The 22,736-nt window shown below is 47.8% G+C and overlaps 1 protein-coding gene across 1 annotated transcript in view; it reads left to right on the top strand.

The window, feature by feature from the left end:
- Positions 1–13,112, top strand: part of LOC144609677 (polyunsaturated fatty acid 5-lipoxygenase-like) — a 45,048-nt gene extending 31,936 nt beyond the window's left edge. The window contains exons 11-14 of the mRNA XM_078428180.1: positions 5,212–5,333; positions 7,723–7,823; positions 11,248–11,418; positions 11,870–13,112. Of these exons, the coding sequence (XP_078284306.1) occupies positions 5,212–5,333; positions 7,723–7,823; positions 11,248–11,418; positions 11,870–12,049 (574 nt within the window). The 3' untranslated portion in view covers positions 12,050–13,112. The remainder of the gene's footprint in view (positions 1–5,211; positions 5,334–7,722; positions 7,824–11,247; positions 11,419–11,869) is intronic.
- Positions 13,113–22,736: the final 9,624 nt, after the last annotated feature.

Below are 22,736 nucleotides of genomic sequence, written 5' to 3'. Positions count from 1 at the left end.
TTCCGGGAATTAACCAAGTAAACCTAAGCTGCACGCCCTCAATAGCAAGAATATCCTTCCTCAAATTTGGAGACCAAAACTGCACACAGTACTCCAGGTGCGGCCTCACTAGGGCCCTGTACAACTGCAGAAGGACCTCTTTGCTCCTATACTCAACTCCTCTTGTTCTTCACTGCCTGCTGTACCTGCATGCTTCCTTTCAGTGACTGATGCACTAAGACACCCAGATCACGTTGTACGTCCCCTTTTCCTAACTTGACACCATTCAAATAATAATCTGCCTTCCTATTCTTACCACCAAAGTGGATAACCTCACACTTATCCACATTAAACTGCATCTGCCATGCATCCGCCCACTCACACAACCTGTCCAAGTCACCCTGCAACCTCATAGCATCTTCCTCACAGTTCACACTGCCACCTAGCTTTGTATCATCGGCAAATTTGCTAATGGTACTTTTAATCCCTTCATCCAAGTCATTGATGTATATTGTAAATAGCTGCGGTCCCAACACCGAGCTTTGCGGTACCCCACTAGTCACTGCCTGCCATTCCGAAAGGGACCCATTTATCCCCACTCTTTGCTTTCTGTCTGTCAACCAACTTTCTATCCATGTCAGTACCCTACCTCCAATACCATGTGCTCTAATTTTGCCCACCAATCTCCTATGTGGGACCTTGTCGAAGGCTTTCTGAAAGTCGAGGTACACCACATCCACCGGCTCTCCCCTGTCAATTTTCCTAGTTACATCCTCAAAAAATTCCAGTAGATTAGTCAAGCACGATTTCCCCTTCGTAAATCCATGCTGACTCGGAACGATCCTGTTACTGCGATCCAAATGCTCCTCAATTTCGTCTTTTATAATTGACTCCAGCATCTTCCCCACCACTGATGTCAGACTAACTGGTCTATAATTTCCCGTTTTCTCTCCCTCCTTTCTTGAAAAGTGGGATAACATTAGCTACCCTCCAATCCACAGGAACTGACCCGGAATCTATAGAACATTGGAAAATAATTACTAATGCGTCCACAATTTCTAGAGCCACCTCCTTAAGCACCCTGGGATGCAGACCATCAGGCCCTGGGGATTTATCAGCCTTGAGTCCCATTAGTCTACCCAAAACTTTTTTCCTGCCTAATGTGGATTTCCTCCAGTTCCTCTGCCACCCTAGGATCTCTGGCCACTAGAACATCTGGGAGATTGTTTGTATCCTCCTCAGTGAAGACAGATCCAAAGTACCGGTTCAACTCTTCTGCCATTTCCTTGTTCCCCATAATAAATTCCCCTGCTTCCGTCTTCAAGGGACCCACATTTGCCTTGACTATTTTTTTCCTCTTCACGTACCTAAAAAAGCCTTTACTATCCTCCTTTATATTATTGGCTAGTTTACCCTCGTACCTCGTTGCCTTTTTAGTTATCTTCTGTTGCTCTTTAAAAGAGTCCCAATCCTCTGGCTTCCCACTCTTCTTTGCTATGTTATACTTCTTCCCTTTTATTTTTATGTTGTCCTTGACTTCCCTTGTCAGCCACGGGTGCCTCTTACTCCCCTTAGAATCTTTCCTCCTCTTTGGGATAAATTGATCCTGCAACTTCTGCATTATTCCCAGGAATACCTGCCATTGCTGTTCCACAGTCTTCCCTGCTAGGGCCTCCTTCCGGTCAATTTTGGCCAACTCCTGCCTCATGCCTCTGTAATCCCCTTTGCTATACTGTAATACTGACACCTCCGATTTTCCCTTCTCCCTCTCCATTTGTAGAGTAAATTTCTAGGTCTCGGGTCGCCCAAGGAATATACTGGGTTTGACCTGCCTTTTTCAAAAGTAACGGCATTATTCCACCCCTCAGCTCCAGTCTCCCGTTTGCCATCCCCTGCTGTGGTTCTACCTGTATGTTTTCCCACCTCATTCCTCCCTGGGCGTACACCTGGCTTTCCTTTCTTTCTCTCTTTACGATCTCTTCCAACTCCATTATGTCTGTCTCTAAGTGCTTCATGTGTGCCTCTATTTCCCTTCTATACTCCAATGTCCTCGTTCTTTCCCCATCACTTTCTAATTCCGATTCATTCTCAAAGTTTTGCCCTTTCTTTGATGCCTGCTGATTACTTGCCTGTGATTCTGCGTTGCCGTCTCCCTCATACTCCTCATTTGCTGCCTAACAGGTCTCATAGATCTTTCTGTCCCTGAGGTCCTGCAGCCTTCTAATGTCTGCTTCTAGTTCCCGTTCTTCTTGCTTCATCCTTTCCTTTTCTCGTTGCCCCCTTCTCTGTCTATATGCCTTCATCGTTCCAAGCTGTGACTTCTCCCTCTATCTCCACTATTCCCTTCACCAAAGGACACTGCTTTATTCCGTCCTGGCCGGAATAGGGAGGGGGATACCCAGGGTCCCTTAGGCTGGGATACAGAGTTGATTTTTTCTCCTGAAACTCCTGACTTTCATGCTGTTTTTCGGGTTTGTTTGGGGTGGTATTCCTTTCTTGGTATGCTTTCCTCAGCCTCACTCCTTCTATTTTGAATAATTTAAGCACGCCTAGTTCCTTTTCCTTTTTCGTTGCTCGCGTTTCCGATTTGTCCTTAGGCCTATAGTTCTTAATCAACAGTTCCATTTCATCACACATATTTATATCGAACGTGCCTTCCTTGGGCCATTTCGTAACCAATTTTTTCGTCCTTTTCCCCCATTTTTCAGAGTGTTTTTTAATATCCTCTTTGGATACGGGAATTTCTTACTTAATAGTTCAACTGCAGTTATCTTATTCATTGTACTCGTCCTTTTTAGTGCACTTGGTCAGTCAGTTCAAATGCAGTCTTTGTTCGTTCCGTCTCTATGGTCACTATATTACCTATTACGCTACTTCTATCTTCTACAGTTAGTTCTACTATATTCCTTTAATATTTTCCAATTTTTTCTTTATGTTATCCAATTATTCCAATTCTTATTCTGCCTGTACAGACCCCTATTCACTTAGGGCGGTATCCACAGAATGCCTTATCCTGCCCGTACAGACCCCTAGTTACCTTGGGCGGTATGCACAGAACATCTTATCCTGCCTGTGCAGACCCCCAGTTAACTAGAGTGGTATCCACAGGACGTATTTTCTTTTCCGTGCAGATCCCTAGTTAACTAGAGAGGTATCCACAGGACCCTCATCTATTCAGTCCCCTATCCTCTTAGGGCGGTATCCACGAGGTCTTAATCATATCACACAAAATCTACTTTCTTAACTTAACTATTTTCTACTTACCCCACTGCGCAGCCTTCTTGAGCAATCCAAATAAAGCGGAAAACCGCCTACCTTTTTGCGGGTGGCCACCCTTATCCTGTTGTCCCGGGAAACCTCTGTGGGGCTAGGAAGCGCCCTTGGCTGGTCGTCTTTTACCCCACTGCGCAGCCTTCTTGAGCAATCCTCCGGATCTTTTTCGGAGCCTTTCTTAATTTCGAAGCTCAGGGAACCAAAACAAAATTGGCGTAGTCGGCAGGATCGGAAAGAGGCCCATTCGGTAAGATAGGCAACACGGAGAATTCTTCGAGAAGTTAAAAGCTTTTATTTGCAAACCGGCTGGGAGAATCAGGAAACCAACCACCTGACTGCCCACTTAGTACACCGGGCAGCCTATTTTTATAGGAGTCTTCCAAACCTTATTTTCTTTATCTTACCTCATACCCACACTCTTTTCTACAATCATTCATTTCTTTGCAATCACCCGTCTGTCCCGCCACCATTAAATCCCATTCAGTAATGTATCCTTATCTTAATGCTCACATCTCTTCATATTCCGCCACCCTTCTTTTCTATTCTAGTCCTTCCATCATCCCAAGACATATGTCTTTTCTTATCTCACCACCATTATCTTGCATCCAAAAGTGACAAGGTTAATGTTTGGTGCACATTAAAGGAATGCCTAAGCAGTTACAATGTGACAAAGTATAAAGAATGCCTAAGTAGTATACATCAAAGTATAAAGAATGCTGAGATAAAGCAGTCACAATGTAACTGGTAAACTAATTAAAGCAGTTACAATGTACCAAAATATAAAGAATGCCTGAGCAGTTAATGTTAAACTCCCAGATGACCACGTGGGTTTTCACCGGGGCTGCATTTTTTCCCCACACCAAAGATGTGTGGGCTTACAGGTTAATTAGCTTGGGTGAAGATTGTAAATTGTCCCTGGTGTGTAGGATAGTGCTAGTGTACGAGGTGATCGCTGGTCGGCGCGGACTCGTTGGGCCAAAAGGTCAGTTTCCACTCTATATCTCTAAACTAAACTAAGAGTTCATGAGAAAGATGCCTGGATTAGAGGCTATGTGGAGAGGTTGGACAAACTCTGGAGCATCGGAGGCTGAGGGGAGACCTGATAGAGGTATACAAAATGTCCTGAGTGCTAGTTGTCAGAGTTCTTTTCCAATGTGTGAGGGCACAGGTTTAGGTAAGAGGGGGAGGAGTTTACAGGAAATGTGCAAACCAAGTTGTTTGATACCGAATGATGAGTGTTTGGGACATGCTGCTGGGGGCAGTGATGGAAATAGATGTGAGAGGCAGCAAATGGAGGGCTTTGATTCAAGGAGTTAGTTTAACTTGGTATCATGTTAGGCATGGACAGTGTGGGCCAGGAAGCTGCTTCCACTGCTATACTGGTCTATTTTCTAAAAGTGAACAACTCTTCCACCTAATATTTTATTTTCCCTATCCTTGCCCAATCACTATGCCTTTCCATGTGCCCTGATGCTTCCTACATCCTCGTCGACTCTCACCCTACACAACCTGTATCCTCTCTCCGTCTCCCTCCTGAGTGACAGATGGAGGGTTACAGATTCCTGTGCTGGAGTCGGGATGTATGAGGTTTGACGAGACCTACACACAAGACTGGAACTGTAAGATTGGAGCCTGAGCCTGCCGCTGCTGTTCCGAGAGTGGCACAAATGGGTAAACTGGTCGCAATGTTATTTTCTCTTTGAGCGTTACTCCAGCCATTTGTTTGAAATCCTCATCCACAAGTCCTTCCATGACCCAGCCCATCTTGACTGACCTCTCCCACCCTCTGACCTGCCCTTCCCTCCCTCGTGACTCCCCTCTCATTGCCCCTTGCATCTCGTCAGTCGCTCACAGATCCTTGTTGCTTTCATCCACTTGCTCCAGTGTACAGAAGCAAATCCAACAGTGGTCTTGAGTTTTCTACACCATTCCTTCATAAATGCTCTCCTTCCTTCAAAGGTTTACAAAAAACATTGTTGACCTTTACTACAAGAATAACGCCAGTGTCCAGAGTGATACTGAACTTCAAGACTGGGTGAAGGAGATCTTCACCGAAGGATTATTGGCCAAGCAATCGTCAGGTACTCTTCTACCCTCGTCTTGTTGATCAGTGTCGATCGGCCGCTGTTGGTATCCAGTCCTCATAAGGTCATACTTGATAGGAGTAGAATTAGGCCATTTGGCCCATCAAGTCTACTCCACCATTCAATCATGGCTGATCTATCTCTCCCTCCCAACCCCATTCTCCTGCATTCGCCCCGTAACCGCTGACACCCGCACTAATCAAGAATCTATCTATCTGTCCTGTCACGAAGCTCTGGGGTAGACAATCAGGAGGCAGTGCCCTCTATCCCTTATCACCTTATCCCTGTGCCCTCTAGTTTTAGACTCCCCTACCCTGGGGAGAGATTGTGACCATTTATCCTCTCTCTGCCCCTCATGATTTTATAAATTCAACATTAGTTTTGTTTAGTGTAGTTTACTATTGTCACATGTACCGAGGTACAGTGAAAAGCTTTTGTTTACATGCTATCCAGTCAAAGGTAAGACTGTACATGACTACAATCACACAGTGCACAGGCAAAGGGCACATCCTCCAGTGCAAAGATATAACATTGAAATCTGATAAAGCTCGATTGAAGACAGTACAAAAGTCTCCAATAGGGTAGATGGGAGGTCAGGACTGCACCCCAGTTGATGAGATGACCATCCAGTTGCCTAATTACAGCAGGGACGAAACTGCACAAAGGGAGGAGGGTAAAACATTTTACAAGATATGACATTATCTGCACTGTATCTGGGCCTAATTTTTAGTTTAGCTTCGAGATACAGCGCGGAATCAGGCCCTTCGGCACACTGAGTCCGTGTCGACCAGCGATCCCCGCACACTAGCACTATCCTACCACATACGAGGGACAATTTGCATTTATAACAAGTCACTTAAGCTACATACCTGCACGTCTATGGCGTGTGGGAGGAAAACGATGATCGCGGAGAAAACCCACGTGGTCACGGGGAGAATGTATAAACTCCGTACAGACAGCACCTGTTGTTGGGATGGAACCCGGGTCTCTGGTGCTGCAAGCACTGTAAGGCAGCAACTCTGCGCCACCGTGCCGCCCTTATTGACAGAACGAGGGCACGCCATTAGCTTTGTGTTTGCGACTCCTTCAGATATCCCCATGAATTCTGGATAGGTACATGGATGTGCAGGGATATGGATTATGTGCCGGCAAATAAAAATTGGTCTTCGCATCATGTTCAGCACAGACATTATTTAGAAAACATAGAAAATAGATGCAGGCGAAGGCCATTCGGCCCTTCGAGCCAGCACCGCCATTCATTGTGATCACGGCTGATCATCCACAATCAGTAACCCATGCCTGCCTTCTCCCCATATCCCTTGATTCCACTAGTCCCTAGAGCTCTATCTAACTCTCTCTTAAATCCATCCAGTGATTTGGCCTCCACTGCCCTCTGTGGCAGAGAATTGCACAAATTCACAACTCTCTGGGTGAAAAAGTTCCTTCTCATCTCAGTTTTAAATGGCCTCCCCTTTATTCTAAGACTGTGGCCCCTGGTTCTGGACTCGCCCAACATTGGGAACATTTTTCCTGCATTTGCTGAAGGAACTGCTACTGTGCTGTAATGTTCTCTGTTGTAGGAAATATGTTGTTAAGCTGGAAAGAGAGCAGAGAAGATATACGAGGATGTTGCCAGGACAATAAACAATAGGTGCAGGAGTAGGCCATTCGGCCCTTCGAGCCAGCACCGCCATTCAATGCGATCATGGCTGATCACTCTCAATCAGTACCCCGTTCCTGCCTTCTCCCCATACCCCCTCACTCCGCTATCCTTAAGAGCTCTATCCAGCTCTCTTGAAAGCATCCAACGAACTGGCCTCCACTGCCTTCTGAGGCAGAGAATTCCACACCTTCACCACTCTGTGACTGAAAAAGTTCTTCCTCATCTCCGTCCTAAATGGCCTACCCCTTATTCTTAAACTGTGGCCCCTTGTTCTGGACTCCCCCAACATTGGGAACATGTTTCCTGCCTCTAATGTGTCCAATCCCCTAATTATCTTATATGTCTCAATAAGATCCCCCCTCATCCTTCTAAATTCCAGTGCCTGAGCTATGGGTAGAGGTTGAGCAGGTCAGGACTGTATTCCTCAGAGCGCAGGAGGTTGAGAGGCAATGTGATAGAGGTGTAAAAGATCATGAGGGAAATAGATCGGAAAAATGCACGGTCTTTTATCCAGAGGAGGGGAATCAAGAGCCAGAAGACATAGGTTGAAGCTGAGAGGAGGAAAATTGAATAGGAATTGATGGGAATTTGTTCTCAAGGGTGGGATGCTGACACTGCTCGGCAGAGTGTTGATGCATTCATTGCTGCAGTTTGCATTCTATGTGCTGAGTGCTTTGTTGGTCTCCAGTTCATTCTTGTAACACCTCTGATCTTTCTCACTAGGCTTCCCTTCATCATTCCTCTCCAAGGCTGAACTCATCAAGTTCCTAACCATGGTCATCTTCACCTGTTCCGGCCAGCACTCTTCAGTCAACGCTGGACAGGTCAGCTCACATTTCACACAACACAATGCACTGAACGGTCACGCACACAGCAGCAGCATCCAGCGCAGTCTGGAACCTGACCTCAGGTGCTGTCTGTGTGGAGTTTGCACGTTCTCCCCGTGACCACATTGGTTTCCTCTGGTGCTCCGGTTTCCCCCCACATCCCAAAGATGAGCAGATTTGTAGGTTAATGGGCCCTCTGTAAATTGTTCCCTTGTGTGTCGGGAGTGGATGAGAATGTAGGATAACATGGAGCTCGTGTGAACGGGTGATCGATGGTCGGCATGAACTCGGTGGGACGAAGGGCCTTCAGTGCAGTATCTCCAAACTAAAACTAATCCCTAATCCATGACCTTTACAAACAATGGATAACCTTGGACACACTAATGATGTGTGTCCTCATCTCTTCCCATTGCCCAGCCATCCAACCCAAACATCACCCCTGCACCATTTGATGAATAAACTCCAAGATGCCATTTCCCAACCCGTCCTGCCACTTTGGTTGACCCCTGCTGAGGTTTCTGAACTGCTTCCTTTTTGTGTCCTTCAGTTTGCGTTGTTCCACTGTGTTCTTCCGACCTAAATTCCAAACTTCATCCGCAATATTGATGATCTCCCAGTATCCACCTCCCCTCACATCCGGAATCTTGGAATCATCTTTGATCAAACCCTCTCCTTCGACAAACACATCACAAAGACAGCCTTCTTCCACCTCAAAAACATTGCCCGTCTCCGTCCATCCCTCTCCTTCACAGCTGCAGAAACCCTCATCCACGCCTTCATCACCTCCCGTCTGGACTACTGCAACAGCCTCCTCTATGGCTCACCCTCAAAAATCATCAGTAAACTTCAATATTCAAAACTCCGCTGCCCGTCTGCTCACCCACTCCCCGATCCGTGACCATATCACCCCCGTCCTTTACAAACTCCACTGGCTCCCCATCCCCCAGAGAATCCAGTACAAAATCCTCCTCATGACCTACAAAGCCCTCCATAACCTGGCCCCATCCTACCTGACTGACCTCCTCCACAGGCACACTCCAACCTGCACCTTCCGCTCTGCTGCTGCCAATCTCCTGTCCCCCCCCCATCCGGACCAAACTCAGATCCTGGGGGGACAGGGCTTTCTCCATCGCTGCTCCCACCCTCTGGAACTCACTACCCCAAACCGTCAGAGACTCCTCCTCACTCACCACATTCAAAACATCACTGAAGTCTCACGTCTTCAGCACCGCCTTCAACCACTGAAGGTCACCTCACCCTCTGTCTCCTTTCTCTGTTCGTTTACTTATCTATTTATTCACTTCTCTATGTTCTACAAATCCCTGTAAAGCGTCTTTGAGTGTTTGAAAAGCGCTATATAAATGTAATGCATTATTATTATTATTAAATATAAATCTATCGATCTCCTTCCTTCCCCCCCCCCCCCCCCATCCCAGTTCTTTGGCACGACCCCCATCTCCTCGAGCTCCATCCAACCCTGCTCCATAGAGCATGTCCTGGTAACCCCAGGCACATACAACACGATAAAACTTTATTCATCCGTGTGGGGACATTTGTCTGCAGGCAGTCACAACACACAAGGAAGACAAAACTTGAAATTAAAAGTGAAGATAAAAAGACAAAGAGAAGCAACTGTTGTCTGGCTGCCGTGTGCACAGCGCCTTCACCGGAACAAACAAACACAGACTTATCCCCTGGGCAGAGGATTCTAAACTAGAGTTGTCGTGTGTTCTCCCCCCCCCCCCCCCCCCCCACACACACACACACACACACACACACCGGGTCCCTCTTTGTTCTGCCACCGTCCCTCATGGTACCTCCCCCACACTGGGTCCCCACTGTCTTCCCCTCCCCCCTCACGCTCATCGACCGCGAGGCCCCACTGCCATCGAGGCTCCCATCGCCGTCACCGCTGCGGCTCCTTCAGCCCAGACAGGCCTGGCTTCTCCACTGTCCCCTGGAAGGCCTGTGGGGAGTCGGGCTGACTGAGGCACATTCTGGTCTTCGATCGTCGTTCTGGTCGGCGGTGGCGCAGTTGTTCTGAGGGTAGATCGGGTCCGTGCGGGTTCCCGGGACATCTGAGAATCTTCCTAACACTGGGAATGTCTCCCGCCGCTGGCAATGTCTTTGGAGGGAAAATGTGCCGCAGTTGGAGAACCACGTGCAGTTCTGATCGCCCCAATTCAGGAAAGATGTGGAAGAATTGGAGAGGGTGCAGATGTTTACCAGGGTGCTGCCTGAATTAGAGGGCTTCAGCTACAGGGAGAGGGTGCAGATGTTTACCGGGGTGCTGCCTGGATTTGAAGGCTTCAGCTACAGGGAGAGGGTGGCTAGTCTTGGATTGTTTTCTCTGAAACTTCGGAGAGGGAGAGGAGACTTGATAAAAGTGTGCAAAATCATGAGAGGCGTACGTGGGCAGACAGTCAGAACCTTTTTTCCAGGGTGGAACTAGCCAACAGAGGGGGTAGAGCTGTGAGGTACAAGGGGGAAGGTTTAATGGAGATGTAGGGTGTGGTGGGGCCTGGGACGCGTTGCCAGGGTGGTGGTGGAGGCAGATACGATAGTGGTGTTCAAGAAGCTTTTGGACAGGCAGATGGAAGTGCAGAGAATAGAGGTGGGAGGGGAAGATGGAACGGACTGGACTGGGGAGGGGAGTGGGACGTTCTGGGGAAGGGAGAGTGCGATGGGATTGGAACTGGAGCTGGTCCACTCACACCCATTGCTTCCTGATTTCAGACTTGACCCAAAACTACGACTCATCTGGTGTGCAGCCCATACACGGCTCCACTGCAGAACCTCTTCATAGTATGCCCACTCTGATAAAGGTCTGGGTCTGAAGCAGATGTTGGTGAGGCCACACCTGGAGTATTGTGTTCAGTTTTGGTCACCTTGCTATAGGAAGAATATTGTTAAGCTAGATAGTGCAGAGAAGATTTACGAGGATGTTGCCAGGACTCGAGGGCTTGAGTTATAGGGAGAGGTTAGGACTTTATTCCTTGGAGTGCAGGAGTTTAAGAAAATACGAGGAATAGAGAGGTTGAATGTACAGTCTCTTACTCAGTGTAGGGTAATCAAGAACCAGAGGACTTGGGTTTAAGATGAGGGGCAACTTTTTCACAGAGGGTAGTGGGTGTATGGATAGACTGGTACATGGATAGGGAAGGTTTAGAGGGATACAGGGCAAACAAATGCACGTGGGAATAGCATAGATGGGGTATCTTGGTTAGCATGAGCAATTCGGGCTGAAGGGCCTGTTTCCATGCTATATGTCTATGACTATGCGTCCTGACCTTAAACGTGTCCTGTCCGTTCCCTCCTCAGATGCTGCCTGACCTGCTCAGTACTTCCAGTACTTGATGTTTTGCTCCAGATTCCCACATTTGCATTCTACTGTGTGTCTATATCATGTTTGTTTTCCTAGTATGAGTGGAGCTCCTGTGTACCAAACAACCCGTCCCTAATGAGGAAGCCTGCACCGACCAAAAAGGGCCAAGTCACCAAAGAAGATATTGCCGACACTTTGCCAAAGGGAATTCAAAAACTCACAGTGATTGCAACCACCTATCTGCTCAGTCAACCATCTCCCATTAACGTAAGTAGCAGAAAACCTTTTCAGCCAAACAGAGAAATGTTGCACTAAAAGAATGAGTTGTTTTTCTGTCTCTCTGGCATTTCTTCTGTGTGTGTGTGTGTGTGTCCCTGTGTGTCTGCGTCTCCCGGCGTGTGTCTGCCTGTGTATGTATTTTTCTGTGTGTCTTAAGTGTGCCTGTCTGGGTCTGTGTATGCATGTCTGCGCACCTATGTCAGTGTGTGTGCTTATCTATATGTGTGTTTGACAATATGTGTCAGTGTCAGTATGTGTGTCAGTGTATGTGTGTGAGTACATCTGTGTACCTGACTAAATGTTTTTGTGTGTGTCTTTCTAAGTGTGTGTGTACAGTTTGTGTGCGTACCAAGGCCAGCACGCGCTCTGTGTGTGTGTGTGTGTGTACCGAGCTGTCGCCCTGGTTTGACCACAATACCCTTCTCTTCACTCCCTGCAGACCAAGCTGGGTAGTTACGTGGAAGAACGTTTCACTGAGCTGAAGGCGGGAGCGTGCATCTTAGAGTTCCAGCAAGACCTGCAGAAGATCGAGCAGGAGATTATAAAGAGGAACAAGGCCCTTCCTCTGCCCTACAACTATCTCCTGCCCAGTTTGATTGACAATAGCGTGGCAGTCTAACCATGCCATTGCACCTTCACCTAACTGCTTCCTGCTTTGGCCTAGATTAAAATTATAATTGCAAAACCTTTATTGCCAAATTAAAGCAGCCAATCTCTCCCGCCCTCTCCTTTCCTGTCTCATTATCCCCTCTGATCTTCACCGCACACATCCAACCTGACATTCCCCTCTCAATGAATTCCAAGGCCCTTCCATCACCTCCACCTGGAACCTGAGGAGCAACTTTTTCACTCAGAGGGTGGTGGGTATATGGAATGAACTACTAGAGGAGGTAGTTCAAGCAGAAACTATAACAATGTTTAAAAGGCATTTGGACAGTGCCTGAGATCCAGTTCTCATGTCCTCTGCTCTCAGTCAGATCAAGGGGACTATTCATTTTGTTCTTGCCTCCCTCTCCACCAGTCTCCCATTGAATAAAACCTCCCTCTAACTGAAGAGCGAAACTCTTCCTCACTCCAGTGCATACAATGAGGTCTCCTCTACACTGGAGAAAGCAGGCAGACCTGCTGACTTATGGTCTTATGTGACCCCCACCTCCCTGATCCAATCTGGGGCTTTGCTCAATTCACACCCTGAAGACCATGTTCATCAGATACAGGAGCAGAATTAGGCCATTCAGCCCATCAATTCTTCTCCACCATTCGATCGTGGTTGATCTATCTTTCCTACTTTCTCCCCGTAATGTTTGATGTCCTTACTGATCCATACTGAAGGCTGGTTTTTAAAGCAATTGTTGCCCTGACCACTTTGCTCAGTTGCTAATCAGCAACACTCCCGCTCTGCAGGAACTTGCTTGCTATTCCCTCTCCCGTGCACTGCCTCTCCTTCTCTAGAGACACTGCCAGCCATGGCAGCGTTCCTGGGTTTTGTTTCCGTTTCCAGCATCTGCACTTTGATGAATTGAAACTCAAAAGGTTTATTTTTTATTGATCAAAATGAAATATAAATTCCAAAGCTGGCTTTCATTCTGAATTTTGTCTCTAAAGCTTGTAACTGCAACACTATAGGGGTGCATGCTTAATGTTCTCGTTAGGAGTTGAGAATAAAATTGCATCAGTGCTTGACAAAACTCTGTTCTGTGGGCATTTGTGTACAGATGCACGAGTTAAGCAAGATCCTTAAAATGACAAAGCGACATGTTACTGTCAAAAATGCTGGAGCCAGGCTTACCGGAATATTGCATCAGATGGTTGATCTGATCCAGCAGTCCTGAATAGAGATACTTGAAGTGGGTAGGAAGAAACTGCAGATACTGGTTTACACCAAAGTACAAATAGCTGGGAGTGTACCTGGACAGTAAACTGGACTGGTCCAGAAATGCTGAGGCCCTGTACAAGAAGGGACAGAGCAGGCTGTACTATTTGAGAAGGCTCTGCTCCTTCAACGTCTGCAGTGAGATGCTGCAGATGTTGTACCAATCGGCGGAGGCCAGTGCCATCTTCTTTGCTGCCGTGTGCCGGGGCAGCAGGGCGAAGGCCGCAGACGCCAGTAGGATCAACAAACTCATCAGCAAGGCTGGTTCCATCCTGGGCTTGGAGTTGGATTCATGGGAGGCGGTCTTGGAGGGGAGGATGCTCCTCATAACTGTGGAGCATCCTGAACAATGCAGCTCACCCCCTCCGTGACACACTGGTCAACCTGAGGAGCACCTTCAGCAACAGACTGGTCCCACCAAGATGCAGCACAGAACGCCACAGGAGATCCTTCTTCCATTTGGCTATCAAACTGTACAAACCCTCTCCCTTCTGTCGTGGGGTCGACTGAGACTGATTCCCCTCCACAATCTTTGCCCATTCCCAATCCTTTCCACTCCTCACTTTAATCTCATCTTTCATGTAGTTTGTGTTTTTATGACTTGGCAAATCAATTTCCCTCCTGGAATAAATACAGTTCTATCGAACCGTACGGAAATGTCCACCACGAGAGGGCAGAGCTGTAACGTGAGAGGGGGAACGTTTAATGGAGATGTACAGGACTGTTGTTTTACACAGAGTGGTGGGGGAATTTCTGTAGCAGGATCACACAACACAGCATAACACAACACAGTAGCACACAGTACAGTGTAGGATCCACAGTACAGGGCAGTATGCAGGAGAAAAGAGTGCAGGGGGAGTCTGCAGGGAGGGCTCCAGGGAAGTGCAAGAGGGCAGCGTGCAGGGGGGTTTGTAGGGGTGGATGCCGGGAGGGTGGGGGGTGTAGGGGTAGATGAGCTCACTGCAGGAAGGCATCACAGCCTGGGCATGCCCTTATCAGAGGCTGCCTGCCACCCTGTATGGCAGCAGTGTGCATGACTGCTCTGGATGGCAGTGCATTTCTGCACTGGAAGGCAAGCAGTGTGTATTGCTGCACTGGAGGGCAAGCAGTGTGCATTGTTGCACTGGAGGGCAGCATGCGTTGCTGCACTGGATAGCAACAGTGCATTCCTGCAGCCTAATGCTTGCTGTTGCATCCCTGATCATGCTTGGGCCCGGCCCAGCCTGGGGCAGTATTACTCAACGCCAGCCCTCCCCTCTGCTCTGCTCTGCAGCTGCCTGTGACTGAACAACCCCGGACATGTCGGCAAACAGCACTGACATTCCTCACCCTCCCGCACTGCCTCTCCCCTCTGCTCCGCCACATCTGAAACCCCTTCAGTCCCCACACCCCCCGGCCCATTCCCGAGTCTCTCCATCTCACGATCTGGGATCACCTCACCCCAGCTTGTTCCACGGGACCCTGCCCTTCAGCCCCCTGAGTGGCCCCTTGACCAAGAACACTGCCCGCCACCCTCCACCATAGGTGGTGCAGCGGGTAGAGCCACTGCCTCACAGCGTCAGAGACTTGGGGTCAATCCTGACAACGGGTGCTGTCTGCGGAGTTTGTATGTTCTCCCCGTGACCGCGTGGGTTTTCTTTGTGTGCGCTTGTTTACAAAGACGTGCAGGTTTGTAGGTTAATTGTCCCTGGTGTGTGTAGGATAGAACATGTGTCTAGGGTGATCGCTGGAAGACACGCACTCGGTGGGCCGAAGGGCCTGCGTTCACACTGCATCTTTAAATTAGAGTAAAAGGGAAGTACACTTCCAGCGACTGATTCGCTTTGGTTGCTTAGTTTAGACATACAGCAAGGAAGCAGACCCTTCCCCACCGAGTTCACATCGACCAGAGATCACCCCGTACATTTGCACAATCCTACACACTAGGGACAATTTACACAAGGCAATTAATCCACAAACCTGTGAGTTTTTGGAGTGTGGGAGGAAACCGGAGCACCCGGAGAAAACCCACGTGGTCACAGGGAGAACGTACAAACTCCGTACAGACAGCACCCGTAGTCAGGATCGCACGCGGGCGGGCCTCCGGCGCTGTGAGGCAGCAGCTCTACCCCCATCCTTTCTCTACCTCTCTCCCCTCAGACGTTCTGCATAATCTGAGCCCCAGCTGGGTCTTCATCACCAGCCCCCATGTTGCTCACCATCTCAGTACCATGGGTCATTTGACCCCATTACAGACACAATCTAACTGTTGTTCCCTCTGGTAACCAACAACCAGTCCCTTCATGTGCGGTAGCTCCATGTGACTTTAGTTCTGTTACCATTATACATTTGAATCTTTGTCAGTAATGTTTTTAAAGTGCCGTGAACGCAGCCTGGTTTGGGAACAGCTCTATCCAAAACCACAAGATCATCACGCAAACCCACCTACCTTCCATTGACTCTACCGACACTTCACTCTGCCTTGGCAAGGCCAGCAGCATAATCAAAGACCAGTCTCGGCCCAGGTAGACACTTGGATGAAGGGATTTAAAGTATTTCAGTGACTGAGGACACCCAGATCTCGTTGTACGTCCCCTGTTCCTAACTTGACACCATTCAGATAATAATCTGCCTTTCTATTCTTACTTCCAAAGTGAATAACCTCACACTTATCCACATTAAACTGCATCTGCCATGTATCCGCCCACTCACACAACCTGTCCAAGTCACCCTGCAGTCTTATTGCATCTTCCTCATAATTCACACTACCCCCCAGCTTAGTATCATCTGCAAATTTGCTAATGGTACTTTTAATCCCTTCGTCTAAGTCATTAATGTATATCGTAAATAGCTGGGGTCCCAGCACCGAACCTTGTGGTACCCTGGTCACTGCCTGCCATTCCGAAAGGGACCCATTTATCCCCACTCTTTGCTTTCTGTCTGTCAACCAATTTTCTATCCATGTCAGTACCCTACCCCCAATACCATGTGCCCTAATTTTGCCCACTAATCTCCTATGTGGGACCTTGTCGAAGGCTTTCTGAAAGTCGAGGTACACCACATCCACTGACTCTCCCCTGTCAATTTTCCTAGTTACATCCTCAAAAAATTCCAGTAAATTTGTCAAGCATGATTTCCCCTTCGTAAATCCATGCTGACTCGGAATGATCCTGTTACTGCTATCCAAATGCTCAGCAATTTCGTCTTTTATAATTGACTCCAGCATCTTCCCCACCACTGATGTCAGACTAACTGGTCTATAATTACCCGTTTTCTCTCTCCCTCCTTTCTTAAAAAGTGGGATAACATTTGCTATCCTCCAATCCACAGGAACTGATCCTGAATCTATAGAACATTGAAAAATGATCTCCAATGCTTCCACTATTTCTACAGCCACCTCCTTAAGTACCCTGGGATGCAGACCATCAGGCCCTGGGGATTTATCAGCCTTCAGTCCCATCAGTCTACCCAAAACCATTTCCTGCCTAATGTGGATTTCCTTCAGTTCCTCCATCACCCTAGGTTCTCCGGCCCCTAGAACATTTGGGAGATTGTGTGTAAGTTCCTCAGTGAAGACAGATCCAAAGTAACGGTTTAACTCGTCTGCCATTTCTTTGTTCCCCATAATAAATTCCCCTGCATCTGTCTTCAAGGGACCCACATTTGCCTTGACTATTTTTTTCCTCTTCACGTACCTAAAAAAACTTTTGCTATCCTCCTTTATATTATTGGCTAGTTTACCCTCGTACCTCATCTTTTCTCCCCGTATTGCCTTTTTAGTTAACTTTTGTTGCTCTTTAAAAGAGTCCCAATCCTCTGTCTTCCCACTCTTCTTTGCTATGTTATACTTCCTCTCCTTAATTTTTATGCTGTCCCTGACTTCCCTCGTCAGCCACAGGTGTCTCTTACTCCCCTTAGAGTCTTTCCGCCTCTTTGGAATAAATTGATCCTGCAACCTCTGCATTATTCCCAGGAATACCTGCCATTGCTGTTCTACCGTCTTCCCTGCTAGGGCCTCCTTCCAGTCAATTTTGGCCAGCTCCTGCCTCATGCCTCTGTAATCCCCTTTGCTATACTGTAATACCGACACTTCCGATTTTCCCTTCTGCCTTTCCATTTGCAGAGTAAAACTTATCATGTTGTGATCACTGCCTCCTAATGGCTCTTTTACCTCTAGTCCCCTTATCAGATCAGGATCATTACACAACACTAAATCCAGAATTGCCTTCTCCCTGGTAGGCTCCAGTACAAGCTGTTCTAAGAATCCATCTCGAAGGCACTCTACAAACTCTCTTTCCTGGGGTCCATTTCCAACCTGATTTTCCCAGTCTACCTGCATGTTGAAATCTCCCATAACCACCGTAGCATTACATTTTTGACACGCCAATTTTATCTCCTGATTCAACTTGCACCCTATGTCGAGGCTACTGTTTGGGGGCCTATAGATAACTCCCATTAGGGTCTTTTTACCCTTACAATTTCTCATTTCTATCCATACTGATTCAACATCTCCTGATTCTATGTCACCCCTTGCAAGGGAATGAATATCATTCCTTACCATCAGAGCAACCCCACCGCCTCTGCCCACCTGTCTGTCTTTTCTATACATTGTGTACCCCTGAATATTCAGTTCCCAGCCCTGGTCCTCTTGTAGCCATGTCTCAGTGATCCCTACAACATCATACTTGCCCATGACTAACTGAGCCTCAAGCTCATCCACTTTATTTTTTATACTACGCGCATTTAAGTACAACACTTTAACTTCTGTATTGACCTCCCCTCTCACATCGGTCACAATTGGCCCTGCCCTTAATTTCTTTTCCCCTCTAGAACTTCTGTTCCCATTCTTCCGAGAGTCTTTTGCAATATCTCCTGCATTCCCTTTTTTTACCTCATCTTCATATTCACAATTTGTTAACCCCTCCCCCCCACTACTTAGTTTAAAGCCACAGGTGTCACACTAGCAAACCTGCCTGCCAGAATGTTTGTCCCCCTGCTGTTAAGATGTAACCCGTCCCTTTTGTACAAGTCACCCCTAGCCCAGAAGAGATCCCAGTGGTCCAGAAATCTAAATCCCTGCTCTCTGCACCAGCCCCTCAGCCATAAATTCATACCCTCTATCTCTCTGTTCTTGGCCTCACCAGCACGAGGTACCGGTAGCAGTCCAGAGATAACCACCTTCGACGTCCTACTTCTCAGTGTTTTTCCCAACTCTCTAAACTCCCGCTGTCGCACCTCCTTCCTCTTCCGCCCGACGTCATTCGTGCCCACATGCACGACTTCAGGTTGGTCGCCTTCCCTCACTAGGATTTTCTGAAGCCGGTCCGTGATGTGTTGAACCCTGGCACCAGGGAGGCAACAGACCATCCTCAAGTCCCTCCTGCTGCCACAGAATCTTCTGTCCGTCCCTCGGACGATGGAGTCACCGACCACTACGGCTCTTCCTGACTTCGGTCTCCCCTGTCGAGTATCCTTGCCAACAGGTCCGCCACTCGGACTGGAAACGTCTTCTGCCCCGACAGTTCCCAAGAGGGTATACCTATTTGCAATAGGCACAGCCACTGGGGTCTCCTGTAGTCCTCGTCCACTCCCCCCTGAAACAGTCTCCCACCTTCGCTCGACCTGGACCCTTGGCGTGACAGCCTCACAATAGGTCCTGTCGAGGAAACTCTCGCATTCCTGGATGACCCTGAGGTCATCCAACTGCCTCTCCAACTCCACCACACGTCCCTTCAGGAGCTGCACCTGGACACAGTTCTTGCAGGTGTAGCTCCCAGAAGCTCCAGCGACGTCCCTATCTTCCCACATCCTGCAGGAAACACACTGCACCAACTTTTCCGCCATTACCTTGTGTCTACAAACAGTTCTGGCTTAAAACAATTGTAACCTCCTCACCTCAGCCTCCTCGCCGAAGACTCGCAGCAAAAGACTCGCACTTTTCTCACTGGGCACTTCCCTCACTGGGCTGCACCAATCTCCCGTGTGGGACCTTATCAAAGGCTTTCTGAAAGTCTAGATACACTACATCCACTGGCTCCTCTTAATCCATTTTACTTGTCACAACCTCAAAAAAATTTCAGAAGATTAGTCAAGCATGATTTCCCTTTCACAAATCCATGCTGACTTGGACTTATCCTTTTATTGCTATCCAAATGCACCGTTATTACCTCTTCAATAATAGACTCCAGCATCTTCCCCATCACCGATGTCAGGCTAACTGGTCTGTAATTCCCCGTTTTCTCTCTCGCTCCTTTCTTGAAAGTAGGATAATATTAGCTATCCTCCAATCCACAGGAACTGATCCTGAATCTATTGAACATTGGAAAATGATCACCAATGCATCCACAATTTCTCGAGCCACCTCCCTGAGTACCCTGGGATGCAGACCATCAGGCCCTGGGGATTTATCAACCTTCAGTCCCATCAGTCTACCCAAAACTATTTCTCACCTAATGCAAATTTCTTTCAGAACCTCTGTCCTCTACTCTAGTACATCTGGGAGATTGCTTGTGTCTTCCTTAGTGAAGACATCCGAAGTACCTGTTCAACTCTTCTGCCATTTCCTTGTTACCCATAATAATTTCACCCGTGTCTGCCTTCAAGGGACTCGCATTTGACTTTGCTACTCTTTTTCTCTTAACATATCTAAAGAAGCTTTTACTGTTCTTCATTATATTCTTGGCCAGCTTCCCCTCGTACTTCATCTTTTCAGCCCCTATTGCCCGTTTTGTTACCTTCTGTTGTCCTTTGAAAGTTTCCCAATCCTCTGGCTTCCCGCTACTCTTTGCTGTGTTATACATCTTTTAGTTTTATTCCATCCCTAACTTCCCTTGTTAGCCACGGTTGCCTCCTACTCCCCTTAGAATCTTTCCTCCTCTTTGGAATGAAATGATCCTGCATCTGCTGGATTATGCCCAGAAATTCCTGTTCCACCATCATTCCTGCCAGGATCCCTTTCCAGTCGACGTTGGCCAGCCCCTCTCTCATGCCTTCATAGTCCCCTTTGTTCAACTGCAACACTGACACTTCCGATTTAACCTTCTCCCTCTCAAATTGCAGATTAAAACTAATCATATTATGATCACTACCTCCAAGCGGTTCCTTTACCTCGAGTTCTCTTATCAAATCTGGTTCATTGGACAACACTAAATCCAGAATAGCCTTTACTCTGGTAGGCTCCAGTACAAGCTGCTCTAAGAGTCCATCTCAGAGGCACTCTACAAACTCTCTTTCTTGGGGTCCAGAACCAACCTGATTTTCCCAGTCTACCTGCATATTGCAATACCCCATCACCACAGTGGCATTAGTGTATGTAGTATTGTATGTAGTTCTGGTCGCCCCATTACAGGAAGGACGTGGATGCTTTGAAGAGGGTGCAGAAGAGTTTAGGGGTGGCACTGTGGCGTTGCGTTAGAGTTGTTGCCTTACAGTGCCAGAGATTCGGGTTCCAGGCTGAGTATGGGTGCTGTATGTACAGAGTTTGTACGTTCTCCCTGTGACCATGTGGGTTTTCACCGGGTGCTGCGTTTTTTCCCCACACCAAAGATGTGTGGGCTTACAGGTTAATTGTCTTGGGTGAAGATTGTAAATTGTCCCTGGTGTGTAGGATAGTGCTAGTGTACGAGGTGATCGCTGGTCGGCGCGGACTCGTTGGGCCAAAAGGTCAGGTTCCACTCTATATCTCTAAACTAAATTAAGAGTTCATGAGAAAGATGCCTGGATTAGAGGCTATGTGGAGAGGTTGGACAAACTCTGGAGCATCGGAGGCTGAGGGGAGACCTGATAGAGGTATACAAAATGTCCAGAGTGCTAGTTGTCAGAGTCCTTTTCCAATGTGTGAGGGCACAGGTTTAGGTAAGAGGGGGAGGAGTTTACAGGAAATGTGCAAACAAAGTTGTTTGATACCGAGTGACAGATGGAGGGGTGCAGATTCCTGTGCTGGAGAGACCGTTCCCACCGTAACTCCCTGGTCCACTCGTCCCTTCCTACCTAAACCACCCCATCCCCGGGCACTTTCCCCTGCAACCGCAGGAGATGCAACACCTGTCCCTTTACCTCCCCCCTCAACTCCATCCAAGGACCCAAACAGTTTTTCCAGGTGAGACAGAGGTTCACCTGCACCTCCTCCAACTCGCAGTCCGCAGTCTAGATGTCAACTTCTTTACATCGGCGAAACCAAACGCAGGCTCGGCGATCTAAATGGCCTACCCCTTATTCTTAAACTGTGGCCCCTTGTTCTGGACTCCCCCAACATTGGGAACATGTTTCCTGCCTCTAATGTGTCCAATCCCCTAATTATCTTATATGTTTCAATAAGATCCCCCCTCATCCTTCTAAATTCCAGTGTATACTAGCCCAATCGCTCCAGCCTTTCAACATACGACAGTCCCGCCATTCCGGGAATTAACCTAGTGAACCTACGCTGCACGCCCTCCATAGCAAGAATATCCTTCCTCAAATTTGGAGACCAAAACTGCACACAGTACTCCAGGTGCGGTCTCACCAGTGCCCGGTAGTTTTCTATTGTCACATGTACCGAGGTACAGTGAAAAGCTTTTGTTTACATGCTATCCAGTCAAAGATAAGACTGTACATGATTACAATCACACAGTGCACAGGGAAAGGGCACATCCTCCAGTGCAAAGATATAACATTGAAATCTGATAAAGCCCGATTGAAGACAGTACAAAGGTCTCCAACGGGGTAGATGGGAGGTCAGGACTACACCCCAGTTGATGAGATGACCATCCAGTTGCCTAATTACAGCAGGGACGAAACTGCACAAAGGGAAGAGGGTAAAACATTTTACAAGATATGACATTATCTGCACTGTATCTGGGCCTAATTTTTAGTTTAGCTTCGAGATACAGCGCGGAATCAGGCCCTTCGGCACACCGAGTCCGTGTCGACCAGCGATCCCCACACACTAGCACTATCCTACCACATACGAGGGACAATTTGCATTTATAACAAGTCACTTAAGCTACATACCTGCACGTCTTTGGAGTGTGGGAGGAAAACGATGATCTCGGAGAAAACCCACGCCGTCACGGGGAGAATGTATAAACTCCGTACAGACAGCACCTGTTGTTGGGATGGAACCCGGATCTCTGGTGCTGCAAGCACTGTAAGGCAGCAACTCTGCGCCACCGTGCCTCTCTTATTGACAGAACTGATTATTGACAGAACGAGGGCACGCCATTAGCTTTGTGTTTGCGACTCTCTTCAGATATCCCCATGAATTCTGGATAGGTACATGGATGTGCAGGGATATGGATTATGTGCCGGCAAATAAAAATTGGTCTTCGCATCATGTTCAGCACAGACATTATTTAGAAAACATAGAAAATAGATGCAGGAGGAGGCCATTCGCACCTTCGAGCCAGCACCGCCATTCATTGTGGTCATCCACAATCAGTAACCCGTGCCTGCCTTCTCCCCATATCCCTTGATT

This window comes from Rhinoraja longicauda, chromosome 34, assembly GCF_053455715.1.
Source record: "Rhinoraja longicauda isolate Sanriku21f chromosome 34, sRhiLon1.1, whole genome shotgun sequence".
Classification (NCBI taxonomy): domain Eukaryota; kingdom Metazoa; phylum Chordata; class Chondrichthyes; order Rajiformes; family Arhynchobatidae; genus Rhinoraja; species Rhinoraja longicauda.
Note: the sequence above shows the minus strand (reverse complement) of the source record. Positions and strands in the feature narration are given on the sequence as shown.